This window comes from Eschrichtius robustus, chromosome 1 (assembly GCF_028021215.1).
Source record: "Eschrichtius robustus isolate mEscRob2 chromosome 1, mEscRob2.pri, whole genome shotgun sequence".
Classification (NCBI taxonomy): Eukaryota; Metazoa; Chordata; class Mammalia; order Artiodactyla; family Eschrichtiidae; genus Eschrichtius; species Eschrichtius robustus.
The window spans coordinates 135,246,130-135,262,507 of record NC_090824.1 but is presented as its reverse complement, the minus strand read 5'-3'; the positions used below and the strand labels follow the sequence as shown (position 1 = coordinate 135,262,507).

The window sequence follows — 16,378 nt, the reverse complement described above, 5'->3', positions numbered from 1 at the left end:
TTTTTTCCCAAGGCATGCTTAATTACCACCAGAGAAGATAAGAGATTTTCTTGAATGTGAACTTCCCTTTACTAGAAATTCACATGATAGAACAGTGTCTTTGTCCTCACAAGCTCCTCAGTAATCCCTCCCCTCTGCACACATCAGAGGAAATGCCTCATCTCAACTCTTCCAGGCTCTTGGCTGCAGCAGGAAGTTGATAGGCTGATCAGCTGGTGGCAATGACACCCCTGAGGCATCAGAAGTCCAGCTGCTGCTGATCCAGAGGGATGGCAAAGGATTTCAGGGCAGAAGATGATAGAAAGAGACAAAAGACACTGACGTCCTTGAGCAAGAGCTGGAGGGAGTAGACAGAATGGTCTGGGGGCTGGAGGCACAACTGGAGGCAAACATGGGAACCAACAGGGCCCCCCTCCATGAGTGATGTGGTAGACTGAATTCAAAGATGGCCTCCAGGATTCATGCCCCCTGGTGTACATGCCTTGTATAAACCGGGCTGAATTTGTGAATTTGATGGGATACCATTCCCAAGATTAGGTTACTAATCCATTTACTTTGAATTAATCAAAAGAGAGATTACGCTGGATGTGCCTGACCTAATCAGATGAGGTCTTTAAAGGAGGGTGAAGTGTCAGAGATACTCTCCTGCTGGTTTGAAGAAATAAGTGGTGGTATTGTGAGAGGGCCTATGAAGGGTCCATGTGGTAAGGCCCTGAGGGTGGACTCTAGGAGCTGAGAGTGATCCTTGGCTGACAGCAAGAAAAAAATGGGGACTACCACTGTAAGGAAGTGAATTCTGCCAACAACCTAAACAAGCTTGGAAGAGGACTCTGAGCTCCAGATGAGACTACAGTCCTGGCTGACATCTTGATTTCAGTCTTGTCAGAAGACCCTGAGTAGAAAACCAGTTATGCTATGAAGGCATAACTGACCTACAGAAACTGGGAAATAATAAATGGATATTGTTTTAAGCTGCTTAGTTTGTGGTAAATTGGTATGCAGCAATAAAAAAAACCTAAAACAGGTGATGAGAGCTTAGAAATGCCCTCAAAGTAGCAGGGGATTCAGAATTTGCTGGGAAGCCAGCAAAGCCTACCTTTATGGGTGGTGGGGAAAGAAAATTTCTGGAGCCAGACAAAACTGGCCTCAAATCTACGCACTACTGTTTATCAGCTGTGTGATTCTTGGGCAATGTCCTTTGAGTCTATTTCTTCATCCATAAAATAGGGATAAATACTTATCTCACAACAATGTTATAAGGCTTAGATGGGATAATAAATAGTTTGTAGCATGCAGTGGCACATAATAAATTATGGTCATAATTGTTTCTGAAAACAACAACAACAAAAACACGCAACACTCCTGTAGCCAATCTAAGGTCCTGTAGGCCAAGTGGAGAGACTGACAGCAAAGACCAGTTGGGATTCAGTTGCCATATACCCCAGTGGGTTTTTTGTTTTGTTTTGTTTTTTTGGCTGCGCAAGGCTTCAGGGATCTTAGTTCCCCCACCAGGGACTGAACCCAGGCCATGGCAGTGAAAGCGCCGAGTCCTAACCACTGGACTGCTATGGAACTCCCAGCCCAGTGCTTTCTTTCTTTCTTTTTCAAGTTTTTATAGTTTTTTGTTTTTTTAATCCTTATTGGAGTACAGTTGATTTACAGTGTTGTGTTAGCTTCTGCTGCACAGCAAAGTGAATCAGTAACACATATACATATACCCACTTCTTTCTAGATTCTTTTCCCAGTGCTTTCTTAATTATGGGAGCCCTGATCTCATCCTGAGCTTCCAGCTCTTGGAGATTTGATATTAATTTAAATCAAAGAGGTGAAACCTTCCCCAGGTGTCCTTTCGTTAGGTTGGTGGGAGAAGTTGAGGACAGGTGCTTTGAAAAAAAGCTTTTTTATAATTTTCCCAGCCAGGTTCATATCCCCTAAAGCACTGCTAGGTAGGAAACAGAGAAGGGCCAATACTGACACCCTGGAGACAGGGCCTAGAGTCAGGAAGTGGAGACTGAATGTCCATCTTTTCTTTCCTCAGATCCAGGGATAGAGAATGAGGGATAACAAGAGATAATGAGACTTGTCTCATTAACTCCTTGTGGCACCGAGATAATTCAGGCCTGGGGAATGTGGTCTCACTGCCCAGGAGTTCAAGGTCAGAATGCAGTTAGTGAAGCCAGATTAGACGTTTAAGAGTCTTGGAACTTAATCAACCGCCTCCTGTAGGGAATGGGGGAGGGCCTTTCACCAGAAATATCCAGCTGAGTCCTGGAACTGGGGATTAGGTGAAAAGAGCCTCGATTGCCGGCAAGGAATCTAATTTCTGAGCCCGTTTCCTTTTCTGTAACGTCAAGTGGTTGGACTCATTTTTTGAATGCTTGCGGGTTTGTGGTATAAGAATAGTTACTAATAGGGTCCCTTATAGGTAAGCAGTCGTTCTGTCCCACTCGTTCTCTTACTTTAGGCTCAAACAGGGGGTAAAGCAAAGAAGGTATTTTTATAATGATTTGTCGTTGTTATTGTTATTGTTCCCATGTTGAGGTGCTAGAGTCGCCTCCCGAGCCAGACTTGAACCACGCTACGGTCCACTGACGGCTCTTCACCTTCTTCCTTCCATCCTCGCTCTACGATCGCCGCTGCAGTCCACGGGACCAGCGAGCCGGCGGAGAGCGGCGCCGAAATAAATTGTCCTGAGCGCGCCGCCGTAGCCCTCCCGAGACCGCGTGGTGCCCCCTTCCGCAGTGGGCGGGCCCTCACGCTCCGCCCGCCGTGCGTCGGTGCGTGAGTCCGGCCCCCACGAGCTCGCGAGCGGTCTTGAGCTCACACCCGGCTTCTCCTCAGCCTTATCCTGCGCGCCGCCATCGCCGTCATGCTAGGCGCCGCTGTCCGCCGCTGCTCGGTAGCAGCAGCCGCAGTCGCCCGGACCAGCCCTCGAGGCCTCCTGCACCCCACTCCGGCCCCCGGCCCCGCCGCCGGTAAGGCCCCCGCCTGCCACTGTCCGCGCCCGCGTGTCCTTGCGGTGACCTGGGCCCCCGCCGCCACGCGAGGGCAGGCTCGCCCAGAGGCCTAGCTCCTGCCCTGCGGGCCGGCGGCCGAACCTGGTGACCGCTGGCCGTTCTCTCCGCCGCCTCGAGTTGTGGAGGACTCGAGGGCGCGCCCCCGGGGCCTCCCTCGGCGTGACTTCCTGGTGCGGGCACCGCGGACGGGTCAAGTGTGGACCTGCTGTGGGCGCAACGGAGGGGGCGCAGCGCACCTCCAGCGCCCACCGAATCCCTTCGGTCCCCGGGCCGTGACCTTGCCCCGGCGCTGACCCCGCGGCCACATGACTGGGAGTGGCCACCGCCGGCCTGCAGCGCTTCGGCGAAGGTGACATTGAGCTCAGGGTAGGGGCGGGGGGGGATGGTCCCTCCGGGGACCCCGGCACCGCCGCCCCCAGCTTCTTCCGAGAATGCGTTATACTTCCGTGTGGAACGCAGTATAGTCGTTTCATCCGACATTTCTCGGTTAGCGCTTTGTCACTTTCTCAGACCATTCTGCTATTTTTAGAGACTGCTGTGCCACGTTCTAATTCTTCCATTTTCACGATAGATCGACGTGTGTGGTTGTTTCCTGAGGTCTGGAAGAAAGCCTGACTGTTGATAGGTCTTATGATAAGAATATTACTCTTTCGAAAATTGGATACCACAGACCCAGGAATACTGGCTTCTACAAACATGGGGAAGCATTATTTTTGGCTTCCGGTTAGAAGCCTGATTGTTGGAGTATGAGATGGTCTGCTGATTGCTGTCTCTTATTTTGCCTTCCCCTTATATGTGTTCCGGGAAACTTTGTGTCCAGCACGGAACTTTTAATTATTTTAACTGCACTTTGATTTTGGTCCATGGTGGTAGTATATGCGACATTATGAAATTTGGCCCCTAAGCATGCGTATTTAAACACGTGAACTCAAACTGTTAGTAAGTTTGGACATAGTGATTTATCTTCTAGGCACTCTAGTCACCCTCTTTAGTGTAATTCATAAAAAGCTTTATTTTAGGTGTTGTCCTATAAACCTAAATATTTGCCACAAGGAGGCAGTCTTGGTTACATTTGTGTCAGCTACTTTCTAGCTGTGTGACCATGGACTTATTAACTAAACCTTAAGACTCAGTTGCCTCATCTGTAAAATTGGGATAATATTTAGTAGTTGTGAGGTTTAACTGAGATAATGTAACTCTTAGCACCTTTCCTGGCACAAATGCTTAATACATATTTGCTTTTTTATAGTGCATTTCATTTTTGCATATTATAGGTGAGGTTTGTTATCAATATGAGATGAAGAGGTTTTATGCAATTAAAAGTCAGAAAGGACTAAGATTCTTGGATGAGGCTATCCAAGGTCAAGTGAAAGAGCTCTGGAGGGGTTACCTGAGGGGCCTCAAGTTTGCTGTAGGTAAGTAGCAACCCAAATTCCATATTTGGTCCCAGGAGAAGTCTCCAACTTGTAACAGAATTGTTTTCCAATAACTGCTGAATTAGATAATTAAATGTTTTGAATAATGGTTAGATTCTCTAGTCAACCGTTAAAAGTTACACAGTCCTGGCACCTGTCCTTACCCTGATAGCTCTGAAAAGGTGGGAGGAGTTTCCGCTTTTCCTTTCTTGGTGCAGGGCTACATTTAAGTAGCACTTTTTATTACCTTCCAACCTTTTCTGCACCACTCCCACATTTATAGATTTCCAGCCTTAGGATCCCAAGGTTCATGACTGCTCTTAAGCCTTACACCTCTGTAACCCTGCCTTTGAGCTTGTTCATGTACCCTCTACATTGTTCACTTCTTTCCATTACTCCTAGAATCACCACCACCAAAATGTCCATTCTCTGAGCCTTGTCTGAGCTGATTAGTTATCGAAGGGGATTAATGTGCCTCTTAATTTTTCTAAATATATTGTTAGCCTTTTTTTAAAAAAAGATTGCTTAACTGAATGCCAGAAAGCAGTGTTAGAAATAGATTTTTAGATTGTAGCCCTAGAAATGTCCCAATTTTTTACAGCTGCTTCCCTTTTCCTAGTCTGGAATCTTTAGTTTATATAAAAGCACTGAGTAATTGTTTTCCAAAATAATTTACCATACAAGCCTCAAAACTAGGTGGAAATGCTGTACTTAAGTAGGGGTGGTGTGGGGGAGGGAAAAGATGCCTATATAGTTTACCTAAAAATCAAAATGTTAAGCATGTCCATAATAACTACAAGAATAGATCCTGCTCTACCCATTACTGGAATTAGCAATATAATTTAAACCATGTGGGAGAGTATGTTTTTCCCAACCTGGAAGCTATGTGTGTTCCCAGTGCTTGCTTGGTATTCTAAATACTTGTCTCATACAGGGTTTTTGTTTTTTGTTTTTGAATACAACCAGTTTGTAATTTGGGACTCTCAGAAGGAAAGTGAACAAATTGTCGAAGGTGATCCATTAATCTCCCTGTCTAGGATTTGTAGTTGCTAGCCATCTTTTTCATAGTTAGAAAACAAAACAAAGCCACAGTCATCCAGTGAAATCCATGCCCATGCCCAGCAGTGAGCAAAAGAAATTTGTTATCATGAAATGCTTTTCTGGGTGGTTGGAGAGAATTATATACTTCATTTTTCTTGGGTAAATACTAAGAAGTGGGATTACTGGGTATGGTAGGTGTGTATTTAACTTGATAAGGAACTGGTAAACAGTTTATACTTCGATTATATACTTGCACTTTAAGTATTCTGCTAGGGATAACTTTAGTTTTTAAAAACAGTAGTTTACAAATTTTTGGTAACAGTGGGCTAAAGTGTTATTTTTGGTATGTTAAGCCTTTAAAAATAACTAGAAGTTATACCAAGCTTGTCTAATTCATATAACAAGAAATGCAATTTGAAGAATGTTTTATTTCTATAAGTTAGGATTTCCATAAACAGAAGATCAATTAAGACATTTCTAGATAAGGATTAATTTAAAGCTACCATTCATTGAGTACCTACGTACAAGGTACTAAACCCTGGGCAAAGTGTTACCTTGCTTTCATTTTTAATCATCATACTCTGCTAAGGTAGTGGTATCCTCATTTTATACATAAGGAATATAAAACTTGAGTTAATTTTACCAGGGCCAAACAGTGGGAGAGTGAAGAGCCTAGAAGCATCTGACCACTAGGCTCCGCTGCCTCCTAAAACCCAAAGGTAAAAATGCCTTCTCCCACCTCCTGCTCCATTCAGAGGCTGTTTAGATAGAATTCAGATTTCTTAACTCCCAATTCACTGTCCATTTGATAGGCAGAAACTAAAAATGGGAAGGCTTTTCATATGGTACTAGAAAGGGTATATTGATTGAGAGCAGAATACTGTTTCCTATTTTCTTGATAGTGTTATATTAATAAATCTCACTTCTTAGAAATCTAGTAAAACTTTTTTCCATTAGGTGTAAGTCACTTTTTTAATTAGAATTTTCAAGGAGGGGGCTGTAGTTTGATAAAACAATTTTTAAATTACCATTGCTTTGTCACGATGTATAATTTATTTTGGGATATAATTTAATGGAGAGCATAAGTTTTTTTTTTAATTTATCAAGAAAGTGTATCTTATAAATTTGGTTAAGAACTAGAATGGACATTGTTTTATTTTATTTTTGGCCACACTGAGTGGCTTGTGGGATCTTCGTTCCCCGACCAGGGATTGAACCCAGGCCCTCGACAGTGAAAGCGCAGAGTCCTAAGCACTGGACCGCCAGGGAATTCCCAAGAATGGACATTATTTTAAATTAAGAATTAATAATTGCTTATCATAAAAATAAGTGTATAAAGAAATAAAGTTTTTCCTTCCAAAGATAACCGCTCTTAACAATTACATGCCAGCAGTACACATTAGTGGGATAAAAGCATAAACGTACATACATAGTACTTTTTGTTCTACTTGCTTTTCTGTGCTTAATTTTTAAGATTTTTTTCAAATCAGTACATAAGATTTGTTTCATTTGACCTGCTGAATAATTTTCCTACCATGACATACATAGCTGATTCAAAACTTCATGCACTGAGTGTATTTAATACCACTGAACTGTACATTTAGACATGGTTAAGATGGTAAATTTTATGTTATGTGTATTTTAAGACACCAAAAAAAGAAAAAAACAAAAAACTTTATGTATTGGCAAGATACGTCAAGTACTACTTCTATACATTGAAGTTTTTGCTCTCTCTCCCCTATAGCTATCCAGTCAATTCGCTGCTACTCCCATGGGTCACATGAGACAGATGAGGAGTTTGATGCTCGCTGGGTGACATACTTCAATAAGCCAGATATTGATGCTTGGGAATTGCGTAAAGGTAATTGGAACATAGGCATATGTGTCTGTTTTAGTATAGAGTTATGAACTGCTGTATAGTTTTCCACTACTTTGTTGAAAGTAACTACAGTTAATCCTTGAAAAATTTGGGGGGTTAGGGACACCGACACACACCCCCACATAGAAAATCCACATATAACTTTACAGTTGGTCCTCTTTATCTGCAGTTCTGTGTCCAAGGTTCTCCATCTACGGATTCAACCAACTTCGGATCATGTAGCACTGTAGTATTTATTGAAAAAAATCCACGTGTAAGTGGGCCTGTACAGTTCAAACCCATGTTGTTCAAGGGTCAACTGTATTTTGAAAACATGTATCATGCAAACTGAGTATTGTCATGCATCTTGCAATTAGGAAAGTTTATAGTTTCCAGAGTAAGTATTTCCTGTAAAGCAGGGTTTTAAAGGAGGCACAGTTGACATTTTGGGCCAGACAGTTCTTTGTTGCAAGGGCTGTCCTTTGCATTGTAGGATATTTAACAGCATCCTTGGTTTCTACACGCTAGATGCCAACACCCTCACACACCCCCAGCTGTGACAACTAAAAATGTCTCCTGGGGGACAAAATCATCACTGCTATAATGATAGGCCAGGATGAGCAAGATATAACAGTTGTGTAATTTTTAGATAATTTACGCAAGTAGTCATTTAACCCTCTTGGTAATAGTTTGGGATTTTTGTTATTTTTATTCTCAGTTATGATTGTCTTGCCCTGAATAAGTGTCCGATCTGAATAAGCTAGAACTTGTTTATCCTAAATTTGTAAGTACACATTTAACATAAGTAAGTAGCATTAATAATAACCAGGCTAGTAGACTGGTAGATAACTAATTTTAAGTGTAAGAAGTTTATCTCAGACCAAGAGTTCATTCTCTATGACTATATTCTAGCATTGCAGTCACTGGTGTCCTTTCTTTAAATATTTTAAAATAAATAAAAGCAAGAAACCTAAGTGCTTCATACTTCTCTGCAGGAATGTAATGACACCATTTTGCTGCAGCTGGGGAAATTCTTATTGGATAATCTTAAGTAGAAGTAATGAAAAGAACAGCAGTTTTGCATTCCCATTAAGAGAATCTTAAATTTTATGATGTATCATTTTGTGCCAAGCCAAAAGTAATCATGCCCAGTCATTTTCTGGTTGAATGTTTGTGACTGTGTGCTAATGGCTCTCTGTATCTCCTTAATGTCCTCATTTGGGCTTCATTACCTCTTCTTAAGCATTTCTCTGGTTGTTTTTAGATTATTTTCCAATCAGATCTATTTTAAAGCAATCAAAGTACATACATTGTACTAAGAGTTAAAGATATAAGTTGAAAATGGCCCTCTTGTTTGAAAAGAAACCAGCTACTTTTGAAAATAGGGTTTGCATTTAAGAAAACTCTTGAGGTTTTTTTCCTTCCATCTGTATGCTACTGCATAGTTCTTTTCACTAACTCACTGTGGAAGATCCACTATGATCTCATTATCTAGAATATTTTATTTTTGGCTGCGCCATGCAGCTTACAGGATCTTAGTTCCCCGACCAGGGATCGAACCCAGGACCCTGGCAGTGGACCCGCTGAGTCCTAACCAGTCCTCCCTAGCCAGGAAATTCCCAATTATCTCATTCTAGAGATAAGAGAACAGAGGCTCAAACAGACAAGATCACATGTCTATGGTTCAATAAAAATACAAATAACTAAATCATAGTTTAAGTGAGGATATTCCAGGTTGATATGACCCCTCTTTTTAATTTGACAGGGATGAACACCCTTGTTGGCTATGACCTGGTTCCAGAACCCAAAATCATTGATGCTGCTTTGCGGGCATGCAGACGCTTAAATGATTTTGCTAGTGCAGTTCGCATCCTAGAGGTTGTTAAGGTCAGTAAAATAACAATGCTAAAGTTGTTTTGGAAATAGGTGGACTATTGATTAGGTATTAGCATATTCTGTGTTTTTGAATTTGTTAAAATACCTAAAATTAGTTCTTATATAGCTAGAGGGAATATACATTGCAATTACAGTCTTTTTGGAGGGTGGTTTGGTAGAATTTATTCAGAGACTTAAAAATTATGCTTGGGGCTTTCCCTGGTGGCGCAGTGGTTGAGAATCTGCCTGCCAATGCAGGGGACACGGGTTCGAGCCCTGGTCTGGGAAGATCCCACATGCCGCGGAGCAACTGGGCCCGTGAGCCACAATTACTGAGCCTGCGCGTCTGGAGCCTGTGCTCCGCAACAAGAGAGGCCGCGATAGTGAGAGGCCCGCGCACCGCGATGAAGAGTGGCCCCCGCTTACCACAACTAGCGAAAGCCCTCGCACAGAAACGAAGACCCAACACAGTCATAAATAAATAAAAATAAATTTTTTTTTAAAAAGTACCAATTTAAAAAAAAAATTATGCTTGATACCCATTTGTTCAGCAATCCCATTTGAGAATTTACCTTAAGGAATAATTAAGAATGTACACTTTATCTTTGTGCTGTTTGTGATATGAAATTAAATGTTGCTAGTGGTTTCTTAAGGTGGGACTTCCCAGAAGAGGTTATTATTAATGTTGTAGAAATGTGCTTAACATTAAAGATATTCATAGTATATTAACTGAAGGAAATTATGAAATAATTTTTGCGGTGTATGACCCCATTTTATTAAAAAGTATAGAGAGAATGATCAAAATGTAAGAGGATATATACTTATTCTCCTCCCTCTTATTTGATTATAGTTTCTAATTTTTCTGTAATGAACAAATTAGTGCATGGAATTTTAAATAAGAATTTTATTTAGCAAATACAGCTAAGGAGACCTAGAATTTGTTAAAGACAGAAGAGTAATATTTTGGCACTGTCTTAGTCCATTTGACTTTTTTAATATTTGTCCCTGAGGAACAAATATTATGACAATATGGGTGTGATTGTATGTTATGGCGAGTATTCATCAAAACTCTCTTGCCTTGGAAATAAGTATTCTCTAAGTGTGGCTCTCCGTGAAAAGACATTGTGTTCTATAAGAAAGAAATTCAAGGTCTGTAAGAGGGTAAGTGTGATATTACTTTATCTAAAATGGGTAAGATAATTAAGGGTTCTGTAGGCTATCAATCCATTCAGCACCAGTAGTTAATTCAGTTAGGGTCTCAAATTGAGGCAAATCAAAAAACTTTTTTCTGTGATAATTTAATTATTACTGTTGCCTGCTAGGCATGTTTAATTGCCTTCACAAAATTCTGTCATCACCACCTTCTTTTCCAGTAACTCAAGGCTTTAAAATGTTTTTTCCCTTGGGTTTAGTCCAGTTGTCTTAGTTAGTCTCCAGGTGTCTTAAAAACCTACCTTGAATAGTGCCTATATAAGTTGCTGTCTTGTTTTGTTTTGTTTTTTATTTTTGGCTGCGTCAGGTCTTCGTTGCTGCGCGCGGGCTTTCTCTAGTTGCGGCAAGTGGGGGCTACTCTTTGTCGAGGTGCGTGGGCTTCTCATTGCAGTGGCTTCTATCGTTACGGAGCACAGGCTCTAGGCGCGCGGGCTTCAGTAGTTGTGACACTCAGGCTCATTAGTTGTGGCTCACGGGCTCTAGGGCGCAGCCTCAGTTGTTGTGGCGCACGGGCTTAGTTACTCCACGGCATGTGGTATCGTCCTGGACCAGGGCTCAAACCCGTGTCCCCTGCATTAGCAGGCAGATTCTTTTTTTTTTTTTTTTTAAGAAATTCACGTTCTTTTATTTATTTATGACTGTGTTGAGTCTTCGTTTCTGTGCGAGGGCTTTCTCCAGTTGCGGCAAGTGGGGACCACTCCTCATCGCGGTGCGCGGGCCTCTCACCATCGCGGCCTCTCTTGTTGCGGAGCACAGGCTCCAGACGCGCAGGCTCAGCAATTGTGGCTCACGGGCCCAGCTGCTCCGCGGCATGTGGGATCCTCCCAGACCAGGGCTCGAACCCGTGTCCCCTGCATTGGCAGGCAGATTCCCAACCACTGCGCCACCAGGGAAGCCCCAGGCAGATTCTTAACCACTGCACCACCAGGGAAGTCCCAGGTTGCTCTTTTTTGAACAAATATGTTAACTTAAAAGTAGGTGACTTGTATTCTCTGCTACTAGCCTCTGCATATGTGATTAAAAGCATTTTCAAGTTCATTTTGTTAATAGAGACAGCTTTTGAGAGCTAAATGTGACTATTTTCTTTGCCATCAGGACAAAGCAGGACCTCATAAGGAAATCTACCCCTATGTCATCCAGGAACTTAGACCAACTTTAAATGAACTGGGAATCTCCACTCCAGAGGAACTGGGCCTTGACAAAGTGTAAACCCCATGGGTAAGCTACATACCTGAAAAAGGCAGGAAAGAACCCAGGGAGGGGTGAGTGAGTGGCATTTCAGTATTCTCAGAGTAAGACCTTTTTGTGGCCTTGTTAGAGGCTATGAGCTTAGAGATTGAGAGAGTACCTATGATGATTAATTTAAGGAGCTAGAATTGTTGTTTCTAGTTGTCATAATTATTCTCTTACTGGCGTAAAGGCAAGTAAAAGCCTTATTTTAAAATCTATATAAAATATTTCAAGCATAAAGAACAGCATAGGGAATAAGTGTAACCACACCCAGATTTTGAGATATTATTATTTTTGCCATGTGTGCTTTAGTTTCCCCCCTCCCCCAAGAAATGACAGGTTTCACATAGAGTTGAAGCCCTCTCTGTACCTCTTCCCTAATTCCAGCCCTTTAACCTCCCCCAACTAAAGGTAATCTACTACATACAAGGTGTTCATCATGCATGCTTTTATACATCTGTTTATTTTTAATAGCAGGGTTTTATTGATTTGATGCTTCTGTTGTGTGCCCAAGTTGGAATATGATAGTTAAGTAATATTCATTGATAATAAAAGCTTATTTGGTACCTTGTCCTGTATGACAGATTAGGTAATAAAACGAGCCACAGGATTGCCTGGGTAGTGAGCAATATGCAGAAAATCCTTTGTAAAACAGAAAATATATAAGTAAAAAGTCATATATTTATTTTATTTCACAAACACACATAGTGTATATAACTCTTACTATGTGTCAGGTACTGTTTTATGAGCTTTATAAGTACTAACTCATTTAATCCTCAAACAGTCCTGTGAGGTACTTACTATTATTATAATTATTCCCATTTTACTATTTTACTGATGGGGAAACTGAGGCACATTGTCCAAGGTCATACAACTAGTAGAGGAGCCCACATTTAAACCCAGGCAGTCTGGCTCCAGAGTCCATTGCTTTTACTATGCCACACATCCTTTGCACTACTACACATCCTTTGCAGTACTGAGGCATTTACTAAGGCCATACTCTTACTTCACAGAGGTAAATGATGAGGTTTAAATAGAGGATTTGCTTCCTAAGAGTAAGAAGTTTATTTTTAAAAGATGGAACTAAACTATCTTATAAAAGTTTCAATAAAAGTGGACCCCAAATTATTTAAAGAGCTAGTATCAGACTCCTCACAAGATAAAGAGCCGGGTTAGGATACCATTAGTGAACATCTAATTTCACACCTAATAAGCACTTGTTTAAAAATCAGGGCTTCCCTGGTGGCGCAGTGGTTAAGAATCCACCTGCCAATGCAGGGGACATGGGTTCGAGCCCTGGTTCGGGAAGATCCCACATGCCGTGGAGCAACTAAGCCCGTGCACCACAACTACTGAGCCTGCGCTCTAGAGCCCGCGAGCCACAACTACTGAAGCCCGTGCACCTAGAGCCCATGCTCTGCAACAAGGGAAGCCACCGCAGAGAGAAGTCTGCACCGTAATGAAGAGTGGCCCCTGCTCGCTGCAGCTAGAGAAAGCCCATGCACAGCAACAAAGACCCAACGCAAATGGATGAAGAAGATGTGGCACCTATATACAATGGAGTATTACTCAGTGATAAAAAGAAACGAAATTGAGTTATTTGTAGTGAGGTGGATGGACCTAGAGCTGTCATACAGAGTGAAGTAAATCAGAAAGAGAAAAACAAATACCATATGCTAACACATATATATGGAATCTAAAAAAAACAAAAACAAAAAAAAACAAAGACCCAATGCAGCCAATAAATAATTAAATTAAAAAAAAATCTTAGAAGTCAAAAAGAATCCCTACATTCAGTCTTCCTGCTGACAGAGTGAGCAGAAAATGCCTGAGGTTTTGTAATCCAGTTTTGAGGTCTCTTTTCACAGCTTGCTTTGGAGCAGGAGTCTTAATTTTATCTTTGTCTACCCCTATACCACTACCACCTCCTCCTCCTCCCTGAAGCCAGAGAGCACATCTTTGTAAAACGTGGAAGGGCTTTTCATTTATCAAGTATTATTCCAAGGAGTCCAGAAGATCTTTGTTATGTAGGATATTTTGTAGCTGCAGTAACACTGTATTCTTTTACTTAAAATTTTTTTAAGAGGGCAACTCCCCAACACTTTTCTGATTGGAAAAGACTACCCCAATAATTACCGGGTGTATGACAACAAAAAACTAGGCAGTTAGTACCTGGTGTGTTGATTGCAGGCAGGATTAAGTAAGAGCAGAAGAGACTACACAGAAGCAGTGATTTTCTTGGGCTGTTGCTCTAAAGGTTATTTTTAGTAAGATTTCTACCTTTTCTTTATTTCCTAGCTAATTTTTCATGTTTTCTCTTACAGATGGGCTTCCTAAGGATTTATTGATAATGCTACTTGATTGTAAACAATCACCTGGAAATACTGATGAAAACATATTACCTTATTTGAACAAGTTTTCCTTTGAGTACCAAACCATGTAATGTAACTTGGACTTTAATAAAAGGGAAATGAGTTTGAACTGAAATTAGGTATTGTTTCATGTGTTTGCATTGAAAAGCAAAAAAAAAGAACTATTATAGGGTCGTTGGTTTCACTGGTTGCCGCGTTATATGCTGAGAGAACTGCTTCAATTCTCTGGAAACCACCCAACATGAAAGTCAGCTACATAAACATATTTGGGTGCACTGGCTGGTAAATTAGCTAAAAATTAGAAGTCATTCATGTAGAATTTTCTTGCTGACAGGCCAGCAAGTACCATGGACTTAGTACCATGGTCCTTGGGGATAGATCAAATTGTGTACCTTCCCAAAAATGGGTGAAATAGGGCTTCCCTGGTGGCGCAGTGGTTGAGAATCTGCCTGCCGATGCAGGGGACACGGATTCGAGCCCTGGTCTGGGAAGATCCCACGTGCCGCGGAGCAACTAGGCCCGTGAGCCACAGCTACTGAGCCTGCGCGTCTGGAGCCTGTGCTCCGCAACAAGAGAGGCCGCGATAGTGAGAGGCCCGCACACCGCGACGAAGAGTGGCCCCTGCTTGCCGCAACTGGAGAAAGCCCTCGCACAGAAAAACGAAGACCCAACACAGCCAAAAATAAATAAATAAATAAATACATTTTTAAAAAATGGGTGAAATAAAGTTTTAAAGTGGTCATTAAGATAGTCTTGAGGATGTGCTGATAATAGCCAGCCCCTTAGTGCCTCTTTTTTTCCCTACCTGTTCTTCCCTCGCAGTACAGTATTAGCCTTGGACATCGAAGACTTTGCTGGGGTAGATTTGGAGGCTTTCTGCTTAAAGAACTGAGTAAATGAGTTTCGGTTGTTTTTAAGTAATTTTATTTATTTTTTATTTTTTTGGCTGCATTGGGTCTTTGTTGCTGCGTGCAGGCTTTCTGTCTAGTTGCAGCCAGCGGGGGCTACTCTTCATTGCGGTGCACAGGCTTCTTATTGCTGTGGAGCGCAGGCTCTAGGCGCACTGGCTTCAGTAGTTGCAGCACGTGGGCTCAGTAGTTGTGGCTAGAGGGCTCTGGCGCACGGGCTTAGTTGCTCTGCAGCATGTGGGATCTTCCTGGATCAGGGCTCGAACCCGTGACCCCCGCGTTGGCAGGCGGATTCTTAACCACTGCGCCACCAGGGAAGTCCAAGTTTACTTGAGAGAATAAAATACACAAATCCTGTCTTACTTTAGAAGCCCCATAATAGTAGAAACCAGCTGCTGGATAAAGAGGTTTTAGGTTTGAGTGACTTAACAATACAGCCAGTTCAGACTGCAGCATCAGGCGAATTGGATTAATACTAGGTTGAAGTTTAGATGTCTTCTCTCCTAAAGCCATGTAAGGAAATGTTAGTAAAATCAGTTTTCGGGGACTTCCCTGGTGGTCCAGTGGTTTAGACTCCGCGCTTCCACTGCAGGGGGCATGGGTTCGATTCCTGGTCGGGGAAATAAGATCCTGCATGCCACGCAGTGTGGCCAAAAAAAGAAAAGAAAACTCAGTTTTGGTAAGATTTAACACAAATGACCTTTTATAGAAGGCTGATTCCCTACCAAAACGTCCCACTTTCCCCCTTTTTAAGAAGTAGAGATGTGAAACTAACAATATGGTCTACTTTTAGGTAGAGCTAGAACACAGTCACAGCTTGATGATGGGTAGGGCTTCTACCCTAACAGAATGGGGTCTCTAGCTTTTTCTTTCCCTACTCTTTGTTTTGAAAAATTTCAAACCGATTAATAGTTTGCTACATTTGTTTCGTTCTAGTATAGATACACTCTTTTTTCCTCAATCAGTTGAAAGTGAGTCCAAGATGTGACACTTTACCCCTAAATACTTTTTTAAAAATAAATTTATTAATTTTATTTATTTATTTTTGGCTGCGTTGGGTCTTCGTTGCTGCACTTGGGCTTTTCTGTAGTTGCGGCGAGTGGGGACTACTCTTTGTTGGGGTGCGCGGGCTTCTCATTGTGGTGGCTTCTCTTGTTGCAGAGCACGGGCTCTAGGCATGTGGGCTTCAGTAGTTGTGGCACGTGGGCTCAGTAGTTGTGGCTCATGGGCCCTAGAGCACAGGCTCAGTAGTTGTGGTACACGAGCTTAGTTGCTCCACAGCACATGGGATCTTCCCGGACCAGGGCTTGAACCCGTGTCCCCTGCATTGGCAGGCGGATTCTTAACCATTGAGCCACGAGGGAAGCCCCTACCCCTAAATACTTAAGCAACGTCTAAGAGAGAGGCCTTTTCCTCCTAAATAACCACAGTACCATTAACATGCTTCAAG

The 16,378-nt window shown here is 42.1% G+C and overlaps 1 protein-coding gene across 2 annotated transcripts; it reads left to right on the top strand.

Annotated features, from left to right (window-relative positions):
• The first annotated feature begins 2,779 nt into the window (after positions 1-2,779).
• COX5A (cytochrome c oxidase subunit 5A) lies at positions 2,780-14,135 on the top strand. 2 transcript variants are annotated; one of them, XM_068555822.1, is made up of 6 exons: positions 2,783-2,975; positions 4,292-4,432; positions 7,218-7,334; positions 9,097-9,218; positions 11,514-11,636; positions 13,973-14,135. In XM_068555822.1, exons 1-5 carry the CDS (start codon positions 2,870-2,872, stop codon positions 11,625-11,627), a joined length of 600 nt encoding a protein of 199 aa, XP_068411923.1. In that variant the 5' UTR covers positions 2,783-2,869; the 3' UTR covers positions 11,628-11,636; positions 13,973-14,135. The 2 variants fall into 2 exon arrangements, with proteins under 2 accessions (XP_068411932.1, XP_068411923.1); XM_068555831.1 differs by lacking the exon at positions 4,292-4,432 and having other exon boundaries at positions 2,780-2,975.
• Positions 14,136-16,378: the final 2,243 nt, after the last annotated feature.

Bases quoted from the DNA above. Each gene is read 5' to 3' on its own strand.
- COX5A (XM_068555822.1), top strand. From the start codon at position 2,870: ATGCTAGGCGCCGCTGTCCGCCGCTGCTCGGTAGCAGCAGCCGCAGTC. The intron at 2,976-4,291 runs GTAAGGCCCCCG...TGCATATTATAG, and splicing joins GGCCCCCGGCCCCGCCGCCG to GTGAGGTTTGTTATCAATAT. The intron at 9,219-11,513 runs GTCAGTAAAATA...CTTTGCCATCAG, and splicing joins GCATCCTAGAGGTTGTTAAG to GACAAAGCAGGACCTCATAA.